General features: G+C 37.6%; 1 protein-coding gene across 1 annotated transcript in view; it reads right to left on the bottom strand.

Annotated features, from left to right (window-relative positions):
• The window catches only part of LOC150095455 (glycine dehydrogenase (decarboxylating), mitochondrial), a 649,342-nt gene that overhangs the window by 275,504 nt on the left and 357,725 nt on the right, over positions 1–16,113 (bottom strand). Inside the window, exon 14 of the mRNA XM_090410555.1 lies at positions 8,969–9,010. Within this exon, the coding sequence (XP_090266681.1) occupies positions 8,969–9,010 (42 nt within the window). The remainder of the gene's footprint in view (positions 1–8,968; positions 9,011–16,113) is intronic.

The raw sequence follows: 16,113 nt of genomic DNA, 5'->3' as shown, positions 1-16,113 counted from the left end.
TACATACTTGGTTTAATCCTTTATCAAAGTGTAAGCAAACAAAGTTTGTGCCTAAAATATAATCAAGACAGGACAACTCGTATATAGTAGCTAATGACTTCACATCACTTGCCTTAGTATCCCATAATGCAAAGCACATATCGTTATGGGTATGTATAATGCTATGCATTATACATACCCATAGATCAGCAATAATACCATCAAAAACTTGTGAGATCCCTCAGATCACCCAACAATCAGTGATCATTTAATTCAATGGTGGCTCTGCTCAGTGACAGGCTCCCCTACCTACAAGCAGAACCACTCATATTCCAGGGAAAAGCATCAGCCAAGGAAGCCTTAATACAGGCCACTGCAACAGATCAAAAGCCCTGGATGCTCAAAAGCTTCCTATGACAAAAACCTTAAGAGAACAAAAACTCTGGTCCCCCCCCCAGAATCACAACTACCAACTGGTTTCCACCTTTATTGAGGTCTCATCAGTAGCAGCCAGACCCAGGTGATACTAAGGTTGAAGTAATGCAGAAGTCATATTTTCATGTGAGTTGCCAAAAGGTATCACACCGTATTATTAAAATACTCTGGATTAGAGATAGTTGCTGGAAATTTTTCCACTTAGTTATATTATAAATTAAAGATACCAAGAAATTATATACTTGGTTTAATCCTTTATCCAAGTGTAAGCAAACAAAGTTTGTACCTGTCCTGATTACATTTCAAGTGCAAACTTTGTTTGCTTACACTGGGATAAAGGATTAAACCAAGTATATAATTTCTTGGTATCTTTAATTCATAAATTTGAGTTTAATCTTGTATCTGTTCAGTTGTTATACTAGGTTCATTATTGAGAATTTCAACTGCTGTTGTTCCATCTGTATTTGACTGGGAAAGTGGCTCCAGCTGATATTGAATTTTGGGGCTAATTTGCAGCTGAGTTGGTCATGCAGGTCTTGTGATTTCACCAAGTGTAATTTATTTAAAAGAGCCATCTTTACTAGACTGAAATGGAAGATCTTGGAATTCATCATCATGCCTCTCTGATATATATATATATATATATATATATATAGTGTTCTAATTGCTCTACTGGTGCACCCACTCTTTCAGTGAAAGTTTTAAAAGGACAAGTTCATGTTGGAGGTTTAATGGAATATTATCAGCACTGAGAAAGAATTAAAACTAATTTTAATGCTTCCAATATTTCATCTCAGTCACAGAGACATCTTCAGGGATTACAAAAACTGTTTGTAACAACACACAAATACAATACAACGGTGAGTGAAACTAAAATCCTATCTAGGTGGTGAGCCCTCTACGGCTTTTGCAGGTGGCCTAGGATGTAAAGAGGGATCTCTGATAATTCATGTTTCCCAACTTTTGGCAAGTTTTATGCTAATTTGTTTAAATTAGGTTGATTCCTGAGTGCAGATGCAGATTCAAAGAACAGTCTTTCTTTTTTTGAATTTACTATGGTGGAGGCTTGGAGGACACTTTTTAAATGGGTTTAATTTTTTTACTCGAGTGTTTGTAGGTGATGTGTTCTTTATTTGGCCTCATGGCCTAGACACATTAGACTCCTTCCTCAGTCACCTCAATAGTCTACATCCAAGAATCCAGTTTACAATGGAAAAGGAAAATAACAATAGTTTACCCTTCCTAGACACCTTAGTAACACACCTTCCTAATGGTACCCTTTCTTTCTCTGTATATGGAAAACCTACCTATATAAGCAGATACATTCACAAACATCTCTTCCCCCCCCCCCTAAGCTATATGGCATTATTAAAAAACTTACCAATAGAGCTCACAACTTTTGTTCCAGTGAAACTGTCCTTTCAACTGAACTCAAACACATACACAACACCTTCCTTTCCAATGGCTACAATGATTACAGAATTAAAAAAATAATCAAGTCCTTCCCCGTCCATCTCTTCAGAAGGACTTCAGAAATGCCATCACCATACCTTACATCCATGACACATCAGAAAAAATAGCCAGATCGTTAAAAAAGTACAACCGCCATACAGCTCTTAAGCCACACCGTAAACTTGCTACCCTTATCCGTTCCACCAAAGATCAGCTCCCTCGTCTCTCAGTGCCTGGAGTATATAAAGTACCTTTCCTGTAAACTGGCTTACTCCAGACAGGCAGATCAGCAACCATCCAATTAGAAAAACACAAGTCATCTGCAATCACAATTATGGTCAATCTGGCCTTGCAGACCATGTTTTAGATACAACCTACAGGATCTCCTGGAAAAAACCACCATGCTCCACCATAGTAAATTCAAAAAAGAAAGACTGTTCTTTGAATCTGCATCTGCACTCATGAATCAACCTAATTTAAACAAATACGGTTGTATAAAACTTCCCAAAATTTGGGAAACAGTAATTATTAGAGATCCCTCTTTACATCTAGGCCACTGCAAATGCCCATAGAGGGTGCACCACTAGATAGGACCAGGGGTGTGCCGGCCATGTGTGTGGCACACACAGGTGCCAAAGATTTGGTATGATATTTTAAATAAAGTGAATTTTGTCAGCAAAATACTGCAGTCTTCATCTATGAATCTCCAACTTACTTTAGATGCATTGAATGATCTAAATCAATTTTTAAATGATTATAGATCTGATGAAACTTTCAAAGAAATTGTAGAAAGCTAAAATTAATTGCAGCAAAATTTGATGCAGAATCTGTATTTTGTAGTAGTAGACCACTAAGACGACGTAAAAAGACAAACAATTTGATTACAAACATGAATTTCATTTAAAGTAATTTTTTTTTCTCTGCATAATAAATCAAATATTACAATCTTTGAAGGAAAGATTTACTTTATTAAAAGAACGTGAATTCATTTCAGTTTTTGTATTTGTTAAGTACTTCACGAAATAAAGAATATTTATTATCTTGTTGTAAAAAGTTATGACAAAAATTAACACATGAGAATCATTCAGACATTGACACAGACGATTTACACGAAGAAATTTTACACTGTCAATCATTTATTTCTAATTTTAAAAATGATATATATCAGATAATTCAGTATCTTTATTCAAATGACTTAATCACAGTTTATCTAAACTTTACAATTGTTCTTTGGATTCTTTTGTCATTACTGCTATCTGTAGCATCTGCGGAACAGTCCTTTTCTAAACTTAAAATTATTAAAAAATACTTGCGCTCCACAGTGGTACAAGACAGACTTTCAAATCTTGCCATTATATCAATAGTCAGATATTTTGGATCAACTTGATATACATGATATTATTTGAGAATATTCATTAATGAAAACTAGAAAAGTTCAATTCACTAAGTGATTTTTCTTTCTGTTTAAATATTTATTTAATATTTCTTTACCAATAATGTTTAATATGTTCCTATTTTATATACTTGTAAGTTACTGTTATTTATTTATCTTATTATTTATTTACTTTATTTTTTTCAAATTATTTTTGTTTTCTGTACCCTTCTTGTATGTTTATTGTTTTTTATACATATTTTTTGCAATTTCTGCTTTTTGTTCAATAAACTTATAATTAATATATTTCGTATTTCATTTTAACTCACTGATACGTTTTTATAAAGTGATTTTTTGTTGGGGGAAGGGGTATAGGGACGCCAACTAAAGTTTTGCACACAGGTGCTGGACACTACTGGCGTGCCCCTGGATAGGACTTGAGTTTCACTCACTATTGTATTTGTGTGTGTTGTTACAAAAAGTTTCTTGTAATCCCTGAAGATGTCTCTGTGACTGAGACGAAATATTGGAAGCATTAAAATTAGTTTTAATCCTTTCTCAGTGCTGATAATATTCCATTAAACCTCCAACTGGAATTCTTCACAGCACTTAAGCCTCAACACATGGAGTCTGATCATTCAGGGTAAAAGGACAAGTGTTAACACTATGTTCGGAAGTTTTGCATTTCTGAGGATTTGAGACACTGATTAGCGATATGTCTGATCTCCATGCAGTTGAAACATTTATCTTTGGGGCAGTTACCACCCAAGTGATCGTATGAACCACAACGCAGGCACTGCCTTTACTCAGGGATAGTTTACCATAACTCAGGTTGTACTGATGTTGACAAAACTTGGTACGGGTGTCTTCATATCCATTGTGAAGGTGACATCACCAGAAAAACAGTTTGGATCTTCATCTGATAAATCCTTTTGTATGTTACTGATTTCAGCCCATTTTGAGAATGTCTGTATAAGAATTTCATTACTGTTCTCTATGTATTCCATTGGAAATCTTTCAATTTTTACTCTTTTTACCTGGCTCCCAACCATTACAGGAACAACTGTGCTGCCTTTGAAAGTAAAACCCTGTAATAGTTTGTCCCTTGTTTCCTCATCTTTAATTACAATTAAATATTTCCCTTGGCCATACAGTGTGAAAGAATATATCTTATTAGCACCAACTATCACTTTTAAAAGCTTAGTCACCTGTCTCGCTTCTTCACATCCTGGAATTTCAATTCCTAGAGTTCGCACCCTTGGAGGAATTGGTACTGTTATCTCAGGTAAGGAAAAAGACTGAAGTCTCCATGTGATGTAAGAGAAAAAAAAAAGATTCTATCCTAAGACTGGGAATTAAATAATCCTGTATTATAGAAGCAATTCTACACCACCAGCAAATGCTCTATTTGAGCTACTATAAAATGCCAGCCATGATACTGTGACAAGTAATCCCATAATACAGATATTAACTACACTACCAGCAATCTTAATATTTACCTAAGAAAAAAAAAAAGGTCATATTTCCATATGTGTGGGCAAAACTACCACTAGCACCAATAAATTAAAATCAGAATGAAAAACAAACAAAACAAAACCAAAGTACTTATCTTGCCAAAACCAAGATGTTATCAGTGGGAGCCAGACACAGAAGTGATACTAAGATTGAAGTAATGCAGAAGTCATAATTCCATATACAAGTAGCCAAAGGGTGTCGCACCTTATTTCTAAAATACTCTGGATTAGAGATAGATGTTAGAAGTTTTTCCACTTGGTTATACTATCAATGCAAAGAAATTTATATCCTTAGTTTAATCCTTTATCCAAGTGTAAACATAAGGTGTGACACCTTTTGGCTACTTGTATATGGAAATAAGACTTCTGTATTACTTCAACCTTGGTATCACACTTCTGGGTCTGGCTCCCACTGATGAGACATCAATAAAGATAAAAATCGGTCTGGTAGTGACCCTTCCCATAATACATAGCATCATACATATCTGTAAGGATATGTGCTTTGCATTATGGGATACTAAGTCAAGTGACCTGATGTAATTAGGCTCTGTATACAAGTTGCCCTATCCTGAAATTACTTCAGACATAAACTTTGTTTGCTTACACTTGGATAAAGATTAAACCAAGAATACAACTTCTTGGCATCTTTAATTTATAGCATAACCAAGTGGAAAAACTTCCAACATCTCTCTTATTAAAAGTTAGTAACGATGAAACTTTTTCATGTAGTACTATCATAATATCCTGTACATATCCTGAGGGTACATATCAGAAACTTGATGATGAAAATATATTTTAATAATTTTTAACTTGGCAGCAAGTTATCAAATGTGATCTAAATTTAAAAATAAAAATGAAAAATTAACTTTGCCATAGATTACAGTATGAAATATCCAGTGGACACTGGTAGTGATTTTTTTTTTTAAACTAACAAAACCACTTGAGAGAGACAATGACTCAGAGCAGTTAAGTGTCATAAAAATGTTTATTATGTGTGAATGTTTTATTGCAGTTCATTTATCTACTCTATAATATAAAATGATAAGGCTTTTTTGTAACGTTTTTGTGTCACGTTTTTTGTCAAGTTATTTGAAATGTTTTGAAACTCAGAACTACCCCGAGTGTCGAGTCTTCAAAATGCGAGTCATCAGAATTCAAGGAGAACAGGCCTACCAGTCCGGAACTCTGAGGATTGGGCACCGAAAACTCGGAAAGGGGGGGGGGGGCAGAACCTCCTTTCGAGTTTTCAAAATTCGAGTCATCTGAATTCAAGGAGAACCAGCCTACCAGTCCGGAACTCGGGGAGTTGGGCACCTTATGCGCCGGGGGAGGAACCCCCTTTCGAGTCTTCAAAATTCGAGTCATTAGAATTCAAGGAGAACCGGCTTACCAGCTACCAGTCCAGAACTCGGGGGGGGGGGGCTGTAGGCAGAGGCCCCAAATAGTCATATAATGATATCAATGTATCATAATCATATTTTAAAAGAAACCCAAACTGCTGTAGAAAATGCGAAATAAAATATTTATTGCAATCATTAAAGTTTTGTTAATTAGCAATAAAATTTAACCATTGTCATATAAATAAAAGCAATAAAATTTTAACCCTAAGGTTAAAATTTTATTGCAGTTTCAAAACGGTATTAACCAAACTCCCTTAAGGGAATAAAAGGAATTAGATTTATTTTTATTTATAATAAATTCAAAATTTTTTGGTTTGATATGTAAATTTAAATTTCAGAAAGGTCTCGGGTCTCTAGCATGTTTTTCCTGGGATGTTAGACATCAAAGATTTGAAAATTTCTTGGTAATTTTGTCCTGAGTATTTCTAGGACAGGACAGAAACTAATGCATACATGTACATTAAGTTGACTGCTTGATAGGTATTAGACTACTACAGGTTGGCTCATAAGTCACAAAGGGGGTTTAAAACATTTAATAACTTTTTATTTATTATTTTTATTCTTTTTTTGTTATAGTGAAATACAGAACCTGGAGATTTTTTTATAAGTTATGAAAAACCACATTAAGTAAATTCCTTCCATGGGCTCTTTCTATAGCATGTTCCATGACAGCTGTTAATGTTTCTGGTTGCAGCATCCTAATTTCTGCACAAATGCTCTCCTTCAGCTGTTGGATTGTTTGGGGCTTTTCCCCCATACGGGAAAAAGCCCCAAACAATCACAGAAGTTGGGAGTCAGATCTGAAGAACATGATGTACAATTAATTGCAGATCTTGGTGAAATTATTTGTTAAAAAAAATATATTCACAATTTTGGTTCATTGTTGGGCTGTGAACATTTTCATGATTAATTTCTGAAATTTTCTTTAGAATATCTGAAAAAAAAAATGAAAAAATTAATAATTAAAAACGTTTTTCACGTTTTAAACCCCTTCATGACTTATGGGCCAACCTGTATATTAAGAGAGAACTAAGTACCTTCGTAGTGAATTCGAAGAACAATGGGGCATTGTGTCTATTGACTGGAAAAGATCTGAGTTTGATTCTTATTGTAACAAGAGCATTCTTTATAATAGGCTTTTTCAGTTGAAAGTGAGTTAGCCAATCTCAGAAGTAGCAGGTTTTTTGATGGAGTCAGAGACTCATTGTCTCTGACTCCACCACACTGTTGCACAGAATGCTCATCCAACTGTGCTTTAAACTGATTCCATGTGTCTACATTCAAAACACATTATCATCATCCCAAGACCTGATGGAGTCAAAAACTCATTTAGCAAGTCCTTTTTTCATACACACAGCTCACCAGGAAAGGCATTCCATCATTCATAACTCTGCATGCAAGAAACCTGCTTCTCACTCCCCTGCTCACACCCTCTTTATGCAGCTTCCAGGAATGTCTTCTGGTTCTCTCCTGATCTCCCACTGTTTTCAGTAAAATCTCTCCACAATTGATCCTATAACAACCCCTTACTAGCTTGCAGGTTTCTATCATATCACACCTCTTTCTCTTATCCACTAGACTCTGTAAATTGCATCTTCTCAACCTTTCCTCATATTTGACATTCCAGAGATTAGAGACTATCTTAGTAAATCATCTCTAGACCCTTTCCAACATCTCTTCATCCTTTCAAAAACCAGGTGACCAAACCTGTGCACAGAAGTCCATGTGTGGCCTAATCAAAGCCTTATACAATGAAACAAGACAATCTCCTTACTTCTACTAGTCAGTAGACTCTCCGCATCATTCCCAGAATTCTTTGTGTTGTCCTCAAAATTTTGGCAACATGTCCCTAAATTTCAGACATCAGACAATTTATTCCACTCGCCAACCACTCTCTGTGGAAAGAACCTGCTTCTGGCCTTCTCTGCTCACATCTTCCTTATACAGTTTCCAGCGATGGCCGCTTGTTCTATCCACCCCCCCACCCATTCTATGAAAAATTTCTTCCATGTCAACCTCATAACAACCCAACTAGCTTATATGTCTCAATCATACAACCCCCCCCCCCCGATTCACGAGGCCCTGCAACTTACATTCTCTCAATCTGTCCTCATACGCCACATCCTAAAGACCATTGACCACCCTTGTGAATCTTCTTCGGACCCTTTCCAACATATCCTCGTCACCATGAAAACCCAGTGACCAATCTGTGCACATTAATCCATACGAGACCTGATCAAGGCCTTATACAATATCATCATAACCTCTCTATTTCTGCATGTCGGGTCCTTCGCATCATTGCCAATATCCGATGTGACATCTTCACAACTTGTGCAACGTGCATACTTTGCATCCCATTGTTGCTTACCAAATCTCAACCTAGACAATTTTTTTGCAATTTTTCTTCTAGGTACTTGAGATTTTCATCCTGTATGCAAACAAATTAGCCAAGAGACCACAATTTACAGACAAAAAATAATATTGGCAGTCAGTAAATGGTGCTGTGCATTGATAGTAACAGTGTCAATATTGTGTAGTTGGGAGATTAAATAAAGGAACAGTAAATCACATGTAGTGAAATAGAGTGCCCTCCCATAATAAATCCTTGGATTGATTGGAGATGTCACATAGTAATAATAATAGTAATGACAAAAAATGTGAACAGTTCAAATATTTTTTTTTTAGGAAAGATACAAAAAAAAAAATAGAAATCAGTAAACTTAAGAAGATATTTAGAAATTTAATAAATTGGTAACATCACAAAATTTCATATGTACAGATATTTAGAAAATAATTAAAACAACTATACAACTTACCATCATTTCTGTAGTGCTGTTAAGTTTCATAGTGCAAGACCCCTACAATAGAGATTAAAAAATAGAGAGTGACTATTCCTGTGCTAATGTTTGAAACAGAATTAAAAAGAAATATTCCGAATAGACATTTTATGCTTTTACTTATTATTAGGATTCAGGACCTCCTTGGAGTCACAAGACACAGCATGGGAGGCCAACTCTAGAAAACGCAAAGTCTATCATACCACTCTTTGAACTCATTCAGTGTTACTGCTCTCACCACTATCAAGCAATGCATTCCATGTCATCCACTCTCCATCCAAAGCAACCACTCCTCACTCAAGATTTAAGTCCAGGCAGCACTTCCCAAAATTTAGGAAGCATTAATTGTCAGAGATCCAAATTTACAACCTAGGACCCCACAAATGCCCATAGACAGCACACTACCTAGATAGGGTAGGGGACTGAGACAGCCTTCCTGTGTTCTGCCCCCACACCTGCCAGTAGCGTTACCCTGTGGTACATTGCTGGTGCTTCAGACAAAAGAAGTCGAAGAGATGAATCACAAGTAACACGAAGCTAATGTCTCAAACCAGGCATCCAAAGGTACCAAGCCTCCTGGACTACTTACAGCAACTATTATAAATACAAAACTTAAAAAGCTCCATGCCAGCTTGTTAGTCACTCGAAATAACAAGGATTGCATTGCTTGTTTGGCTGGAGGGCTTCGAAAAATAAGTTACAATCCCCTAAACAACACTCTCTCAAAATATCTTCCTTAAACATAGGACTATCTAAATCCAAAGCCGAAATTATTGACAAAATAGCCAAAGACAAATCAATTGACCCCTTGGCTCTCCTGGAAATCCATGTACCTGACACAGCCCTCAATAGACCAAAGATCCCAAGCTTAATTCTTGTGTCTTATAACTGCCATCCCAAGCATGGCCTGGCAACCTACATCTGGCCTCGCCTCAAGGACATAAACCCAATGTGTACCTGATGCAGAATACTCCATAGGTATTCAAGTTCAAAATACCACCATCTACAATGTCTACAAACCACCACTGAAATCCTGGCCTGATCAGATGGACCAGGCACCACCTCACCCTGCTATCTATGTTGGTGATTTCAACTCTCATCACACCATGCGGGACTATTTCTCTAACAACCAAGACAGTAATATTCTAGTTAACCGGATGGATACATATAACCTGTATTTGATTTACGATGTCAAGCAGGAAGGCACTCTCCACTCAGCCAGATCGAACAGAACCTACACCCCAGATCTGTGCATAGTCTCTAAAGGCTCTGAAGACCACCCACTGCTAACAACCAGAACCATCCTCAACAGATTCCCTAATGGTAAGCATTGCCCTACACTAATAGAGACAGGCACATCAATCCCAGTCATCAGCAGAACATTAATCGCTAGATTGAACAACTAGCGATTGGTGTTCCATCTAGTGCATTCGCAGGTACAACTGGAATGCATTTGAGAAACATATCGAGCAAACCATTAGAGCAATTCTACCCACCCCTAATTGCTATCCAAGATTTGTTAAACTAATCAAAACTGCAGCCAAAGCCTCTATTCCTAGAGGCTGCAGAAAACAATACATCCAATGCTGGAGTAGAGAAACAGAACTTTTAACCAAATATGAAGAGACTAAAGACCCAACTGTTGCTAAGGAGGTCATAGCAATGCTGGATAAAAACAGAAAGCAAAGATGGATCTCAACATCCATGAACTCTATTTTACCACATCTAGCTGGAAAAGCTGGTCACTTCAGAGAAAATTAGGTGGGGCAGAACCAACAACACACAAAACAACAGAGATAACGCCTGATCAAATGGATAATCATTTATTGAAAACCTCCAAGATATGTCCCAGCTCTATCAGGAAAATTACTGTGCAGTCTTCCATCATAAAAATCCTGAAGACAGGCCCTGAGCTTCCTGAACTTATACCCTCAGTATCTCGGGAAGAGGTAAAGGTAACCTTAAAACTCACCAAGAATGGCAAGGCTGCAGGAGTGGATGGTATCCGCCCTGAGTTTCTAAAACATCTCGGTCAACAAGGCCAAACATGGCTGGCCACCCTTCTCTCAACAATTATGACTGAAAAACTACCAAATCTGTGGCAGGAAACCAAAATAATTGCCATGCCCAAACCAGGAAAATATCCAAATGATGTCAAAAATCTATGACCTATCTCCTCACTTTGCTCCACCTTTAAGCTCTTTGTAAGAATTCTCCTTAAAAGAATTTCACCACTCATTGAAAGAGCACTCCTGATTGAACAAGCTGGCTTCAGGCCCGGAAGAAGTTGCTGTGACCAGGTCCTGGTCCTGACAATGTAGATTGAGGCAGGCTTCCAGAAGAAACTTAAATCCAGAACCACTTTCATTGACCTAACATCAGCTTATGACACAGTCTGAATCAGGGGCATCCTCCTAAAGCCAGGAAATATTATAAAGCACAAAAAAAACTTTCCAGCTTTTTGAATCCATTCTCTCCAACAGAAAGATCTGGGTCCATATTGGGAGAAAAAAGAGCAGGCCCAGATTCCTTCAGAACGGTCTCACACAGGGCTCTGTGTTATCCCCTTTACTCTTTAACATCTATGTGTATGACCTACCCCACATCAGCTCAAGCAAGTATATGTATGCTGATGACCTACGATCCTACATCAGCCTACCTCCTTTGCCAACCTGGAATCAACCTTGAACACAGACCTGAACATTCTGGAAGAGTGCTTCTAGCAGTGCTACCTGAAGCTAAATCCAACAAAAACTGTGTCCACGGTATTTCACCTGAACAATACAGAGGCAAATCGACACCTCAACCTTTCTTTCTGTGGAAAATGGTAGAATACGAGCCTCACCCAAAATACCTTGGAGTGAGCCTGGACAGAAGCCTAACTTATAAAAGGCACATCACCAACCTGTCCAACAAAATTAAAATGAGAAACAATATCATTTCAAGGCTTGCTGGAACAACCTGGGATTTTGGTGCAGAATTCCTAAGGTCATCTGCACTAGCTCTTGCATTCTCTACAGCAGAATATTGTGCCCCTGTCTGGGAAAGAAGTGCACACTAATATTATAAAACTCCAGCTAAACTACCATGCGCACAATTACTGGGACAGTGAAAAGCACCCCTCTCTCTCCTGGCTGCCTGTCCTATCTAACACTGCTCCACCAAACATACGGAGAAGACAAGTCTCGATTAAAGAATTTAATAAAGTAATGAGCAACCCACTCCTGGCCCTGCACCAGACTCTCATAAATCCACCTAGTCTTCACCTAAAATCTACAAAGCCTTTCTGGTCCATGGATGAACTCTCTTCAGCTGCCCTGCCATCAACACCTGACATGTGGAGTGTATACTGGTCCAACAATCTTCTAACAAACAGCTTCCTGGTAGAAGATCCCTGTGTTCCACAGCCTGGTTTTGCTCTTCCTAGGGAGATTTGGTCATCTATTAACAGGATCAGAACTAACCAGGGCAAATGTGGCTACCTACTACATAAATGGAGGCTGTTAGACCACCCTTATTGTGATTGTTCTCCCATGGCTCAGACAATTACGCATATTGTGAACGACTGCCCAAGGCACCAATTCCATGGTGATGGCCTACAGAATATCTACAAGGTGACGGATGAGAACTTGGATTGGCTTTCCAGACTGGACATTAACCTGTAGCTGTTTCTGTATTCCTTTTGCCATAAGAATAAATAAATAAATACCAGGATAGGACTTTAGAGTTATATCCACATGTTTGTTTTGTTATTGTGTTATCTTTGTATGTTACAAGTATCAGTTCTGCTCCCTGAAAATGTTTCAGTGACAGATGAAATATTAGAAGCATTAAAATAGTTTTTAATCCTTTCTTAGTGCTGTCTATATTCCATTAAATCTCCAACATGGTGGTGCTTATAGGTCCTTTGACCTATAAGCACAACAGTGTCTGTATGTATGGGGAGAATCAATATAAAAAGAAAATTTCAACTGAGAATGAGGTGTAAAAATTGATTAAGTCAATGTTAGAATATTAAATGAAAAATCAGTCAAGACAACATGACAGAAGCAGGTGCAGGAGGACTAAGAAAACAATAATTACTGAAAATGGGTCAGCAGCAGACATATAACATTCCAAGATGGAACACAACTAGCCAAGATTGTGCTCATGTACAAACACATTCCCTCCCCACCACACACACACCCCAGCAAAACTAACAAGCATGTCTATTAAATTATTTTACAAAAACACAGGTTTGATAAATGAACGAAAGTCTTTCCCCCCCCCCCCCCTCCATCAGTCTGACCTATGGATTTGAGGGGAAAAATTACCAGATTTGGGAGGAGAGTAATTCCCCAATAGCTGCTTTCTCTCAGCTGTCCTATTAACGATGAGAAATAGTGATAAGAGCTTGACTGAACTAAGTCACTCATATTTAATATTTTTAAACCAAATATAAGGATTCTTTCACAAATGAAAAAAAAAATTTTAAAAAGTTAAAAAGATTGGTAATTGAATAATATATTAACTGTTCCAAAGTAAGAATTTGCAATACGATTGTTGCACAAAAATATCTGAAATAACTGAAGCAGAAAATCACAGATGATCAAAAGGTGAAATTATGCCCAACTTAGGTCAGAAAACAATGGTAAAGTTATTTGTTAAAGTAAATGTCGGGGGGGAAAGCCATATGGTGTGTCTGGTTGATTAACACGTTCGCTGCCAACTACAAGTATACTCGTAGTTAGTAAACCAGCTACACAAGCCAGCTACGAGTATACTCGTATGACGCTTACCGCCAGCAACGAGATTACTGTACTGACCTTGAAGAAGTGAAAATGCTTGGCTTGTGGAGCTAGCATCAAAACTGTATTCTCATAGATGGTATATGCTCTGCACAAGCCAACTACGAGTATACTCGTATGACGCTTACTGCCGGCAACGAGATTACCGTACTGACCTTGAAGTGAAATTGCCCGGCATACGGGAACAGACTATGCCGAAGTAGCGTGGCAGCGAACGTGTTTACATACCGCTGGTCTCCATAGCCTTAGTTGTTTTGACCATAATTTTAATGGCAAGTATCCTCTAGCCTATTTATATGGAGCTCGTTTCCAGGAGGGGAAAACTCTTCCACTCCTAAATGAGAACATGTGCAACACCACTTCTGCTCTGCACTATGCTAGCAGAATCTTGATCTCTAGAGAAGAGTTTCCCAATAATGGGAAAATCAAGAGTGGCACTAGCATAGTGCAGAGCATTAGTGGTGTTGTACATGTTCTACAGATATGTCCTCTATTTTTGTGAAAATTAGTCATTTCAGTAATTAATTTTTGTTATATCTTACTTATTTTAGACTGCAATAGAGAGAGAGAGAGAGAGAGAGTGTGTGTGTGTGTGTGTGTGTGTGTGTGTGTGTGTGTGTGTGTGTGTGTGTGTGTGTGTTTACAAAATTTAATACAGGATATCATTTAGAAAGTGCATGACACTAATGTGCACAAGGAAAATGGTGGCCAAGACTTCCTTGTTCACTTAGTTTAGCATGAGGGATTATGTATGATGTAGTGTATGTTCTATGTATTCAGTGCCAAGAGTGAATGGTTGTGGTATGAAAGCATGAAAGTGAGAAAATTTGTTGTAACCGTTCTGTTTGCAGTGCAAGAAATGAGAGTCATGTGTTAAGTGGGAAAATGAAGTGATGAATATCAGTGATATAAGAAAAGATAGCAAAATTGTCCTGGCAAATGTGGAAGTAGTAAATGATAGTGCATGGAATGAGAGCATGAAAGTAATGTTTATTATGAAGTGATAGTAAGAAGTGAAACTGCGCACTTACGTTGCATTCTTCACAGAACAAAATGCGAGAGAGCAACTGGAGAAACGATAGTCACATGATACAGCAGGCAAGAGAATGAAAGAAAAAGTGAATTCGATATTTCCTTATTTTCGAATAAGAAAATATCATATGGAGATTCAATGATAAGAGGTATACTTAATAAGTGAGTGATGAAAGCATATTTCCCAAGTGTTAAAATCAAGGATATTAGCGAAGCTGTTATTTTTCAAAACGGAGAAGTGAAAGATGATTTGCTATGGTAAGAACAAATTATTTGAAAGGGTAGAAATGTGCAATGAGAAGATATGAAAGAGTTGTTGAAAGAAGTAAAACTGAAGAATAACGAAGTAAAAATTGCATGTATACTGCCTCAGTATGATAGGACAAAGCTGAGAAGAAGGGAAAAAAAGAAGGAATGAAAAATGGTTATCATTCAGTTGTATGGGACCAGATCTGAGAACAATAGTCTAAGTGTGGTCTGATCAGGGTCTTATACAACGGAATGATAACTCTTATCTCTGCAGGTCAGCGTCCTTTCTCAGTATTACAGCAATCCTCTGAGTTACCCTCACCACCTTTGCAATATGCACCCTAAATTTCAGTTTCCTATCAATCATCACCTCCAAATCTCATGTCTCCCCTACCTCCTCCAATAAAGTATGCAGTGTCCCATCAATGTGTCCCAAACCTCAAGACTTTACATTTTGCTGCATTGAACCGATACCCCCATTCATGTGCCCATCTGTCTACTTTATTCAAATCCTCTTGCAGGGCTGCCACATCTGCACTATTACTGATAACCCTTCCCACCTTCACATCATCCGCAAACAACTGAGTGTCTCCTTGCAATCCATTGACAATATCATTGATATAAAGGTTGAACAATGCAGGTCCCAGTACTGAGCCCTTTGGAACTCCCACTTGTAAACCTTCTGCTTCCTTGATATTGCATCACCAAACACAACTCTCTGATACCTATCAGTCAGCCAATCCTGAATCCATTTGACTAACCAGACATTTAAACCCATGTGCTGCAACTTCATTATCAGCTTATCATGTGGCACCCTGTCAAACGCCTTTGCAAAATCCAAAAAAATGGCAGTATATGCCTTTCCCTCAATAAATAAAGTGACAAGAGCACTTTTATAATAAAGTGCTCTTGTCACTTTATTATAAAAGGCAATCATATTACTAAAGCAAGAGTTCCCCTTAACAAAACTACGTTGATTCTCACAGATAACATTACCCTCATCTGCCCAATGCTGTATATAGTCCCTCACTAATTTCTCCAAGACCTTAACTACTG

This window comes from Typopeltis vanoorti, chromosome 20, assembly GCF_054136105.1.
Source record: "Typopeltis vanoorti isolate ZY-2024b chromosome 20, IOZ_Tvanoo_1.0, whole genome shotgun sequence".
Taxonomy (NCBI): domain Eukaryota; kingdom Metazoa; phylum Arthropoda; class Arachnida; order Uropygi; family Thelyphonidae; genus Typopeltis; species Typopeltis vanoorti.
This window is presented reverse-complemented; position numbering and strand designations above follow the sequence as displayed.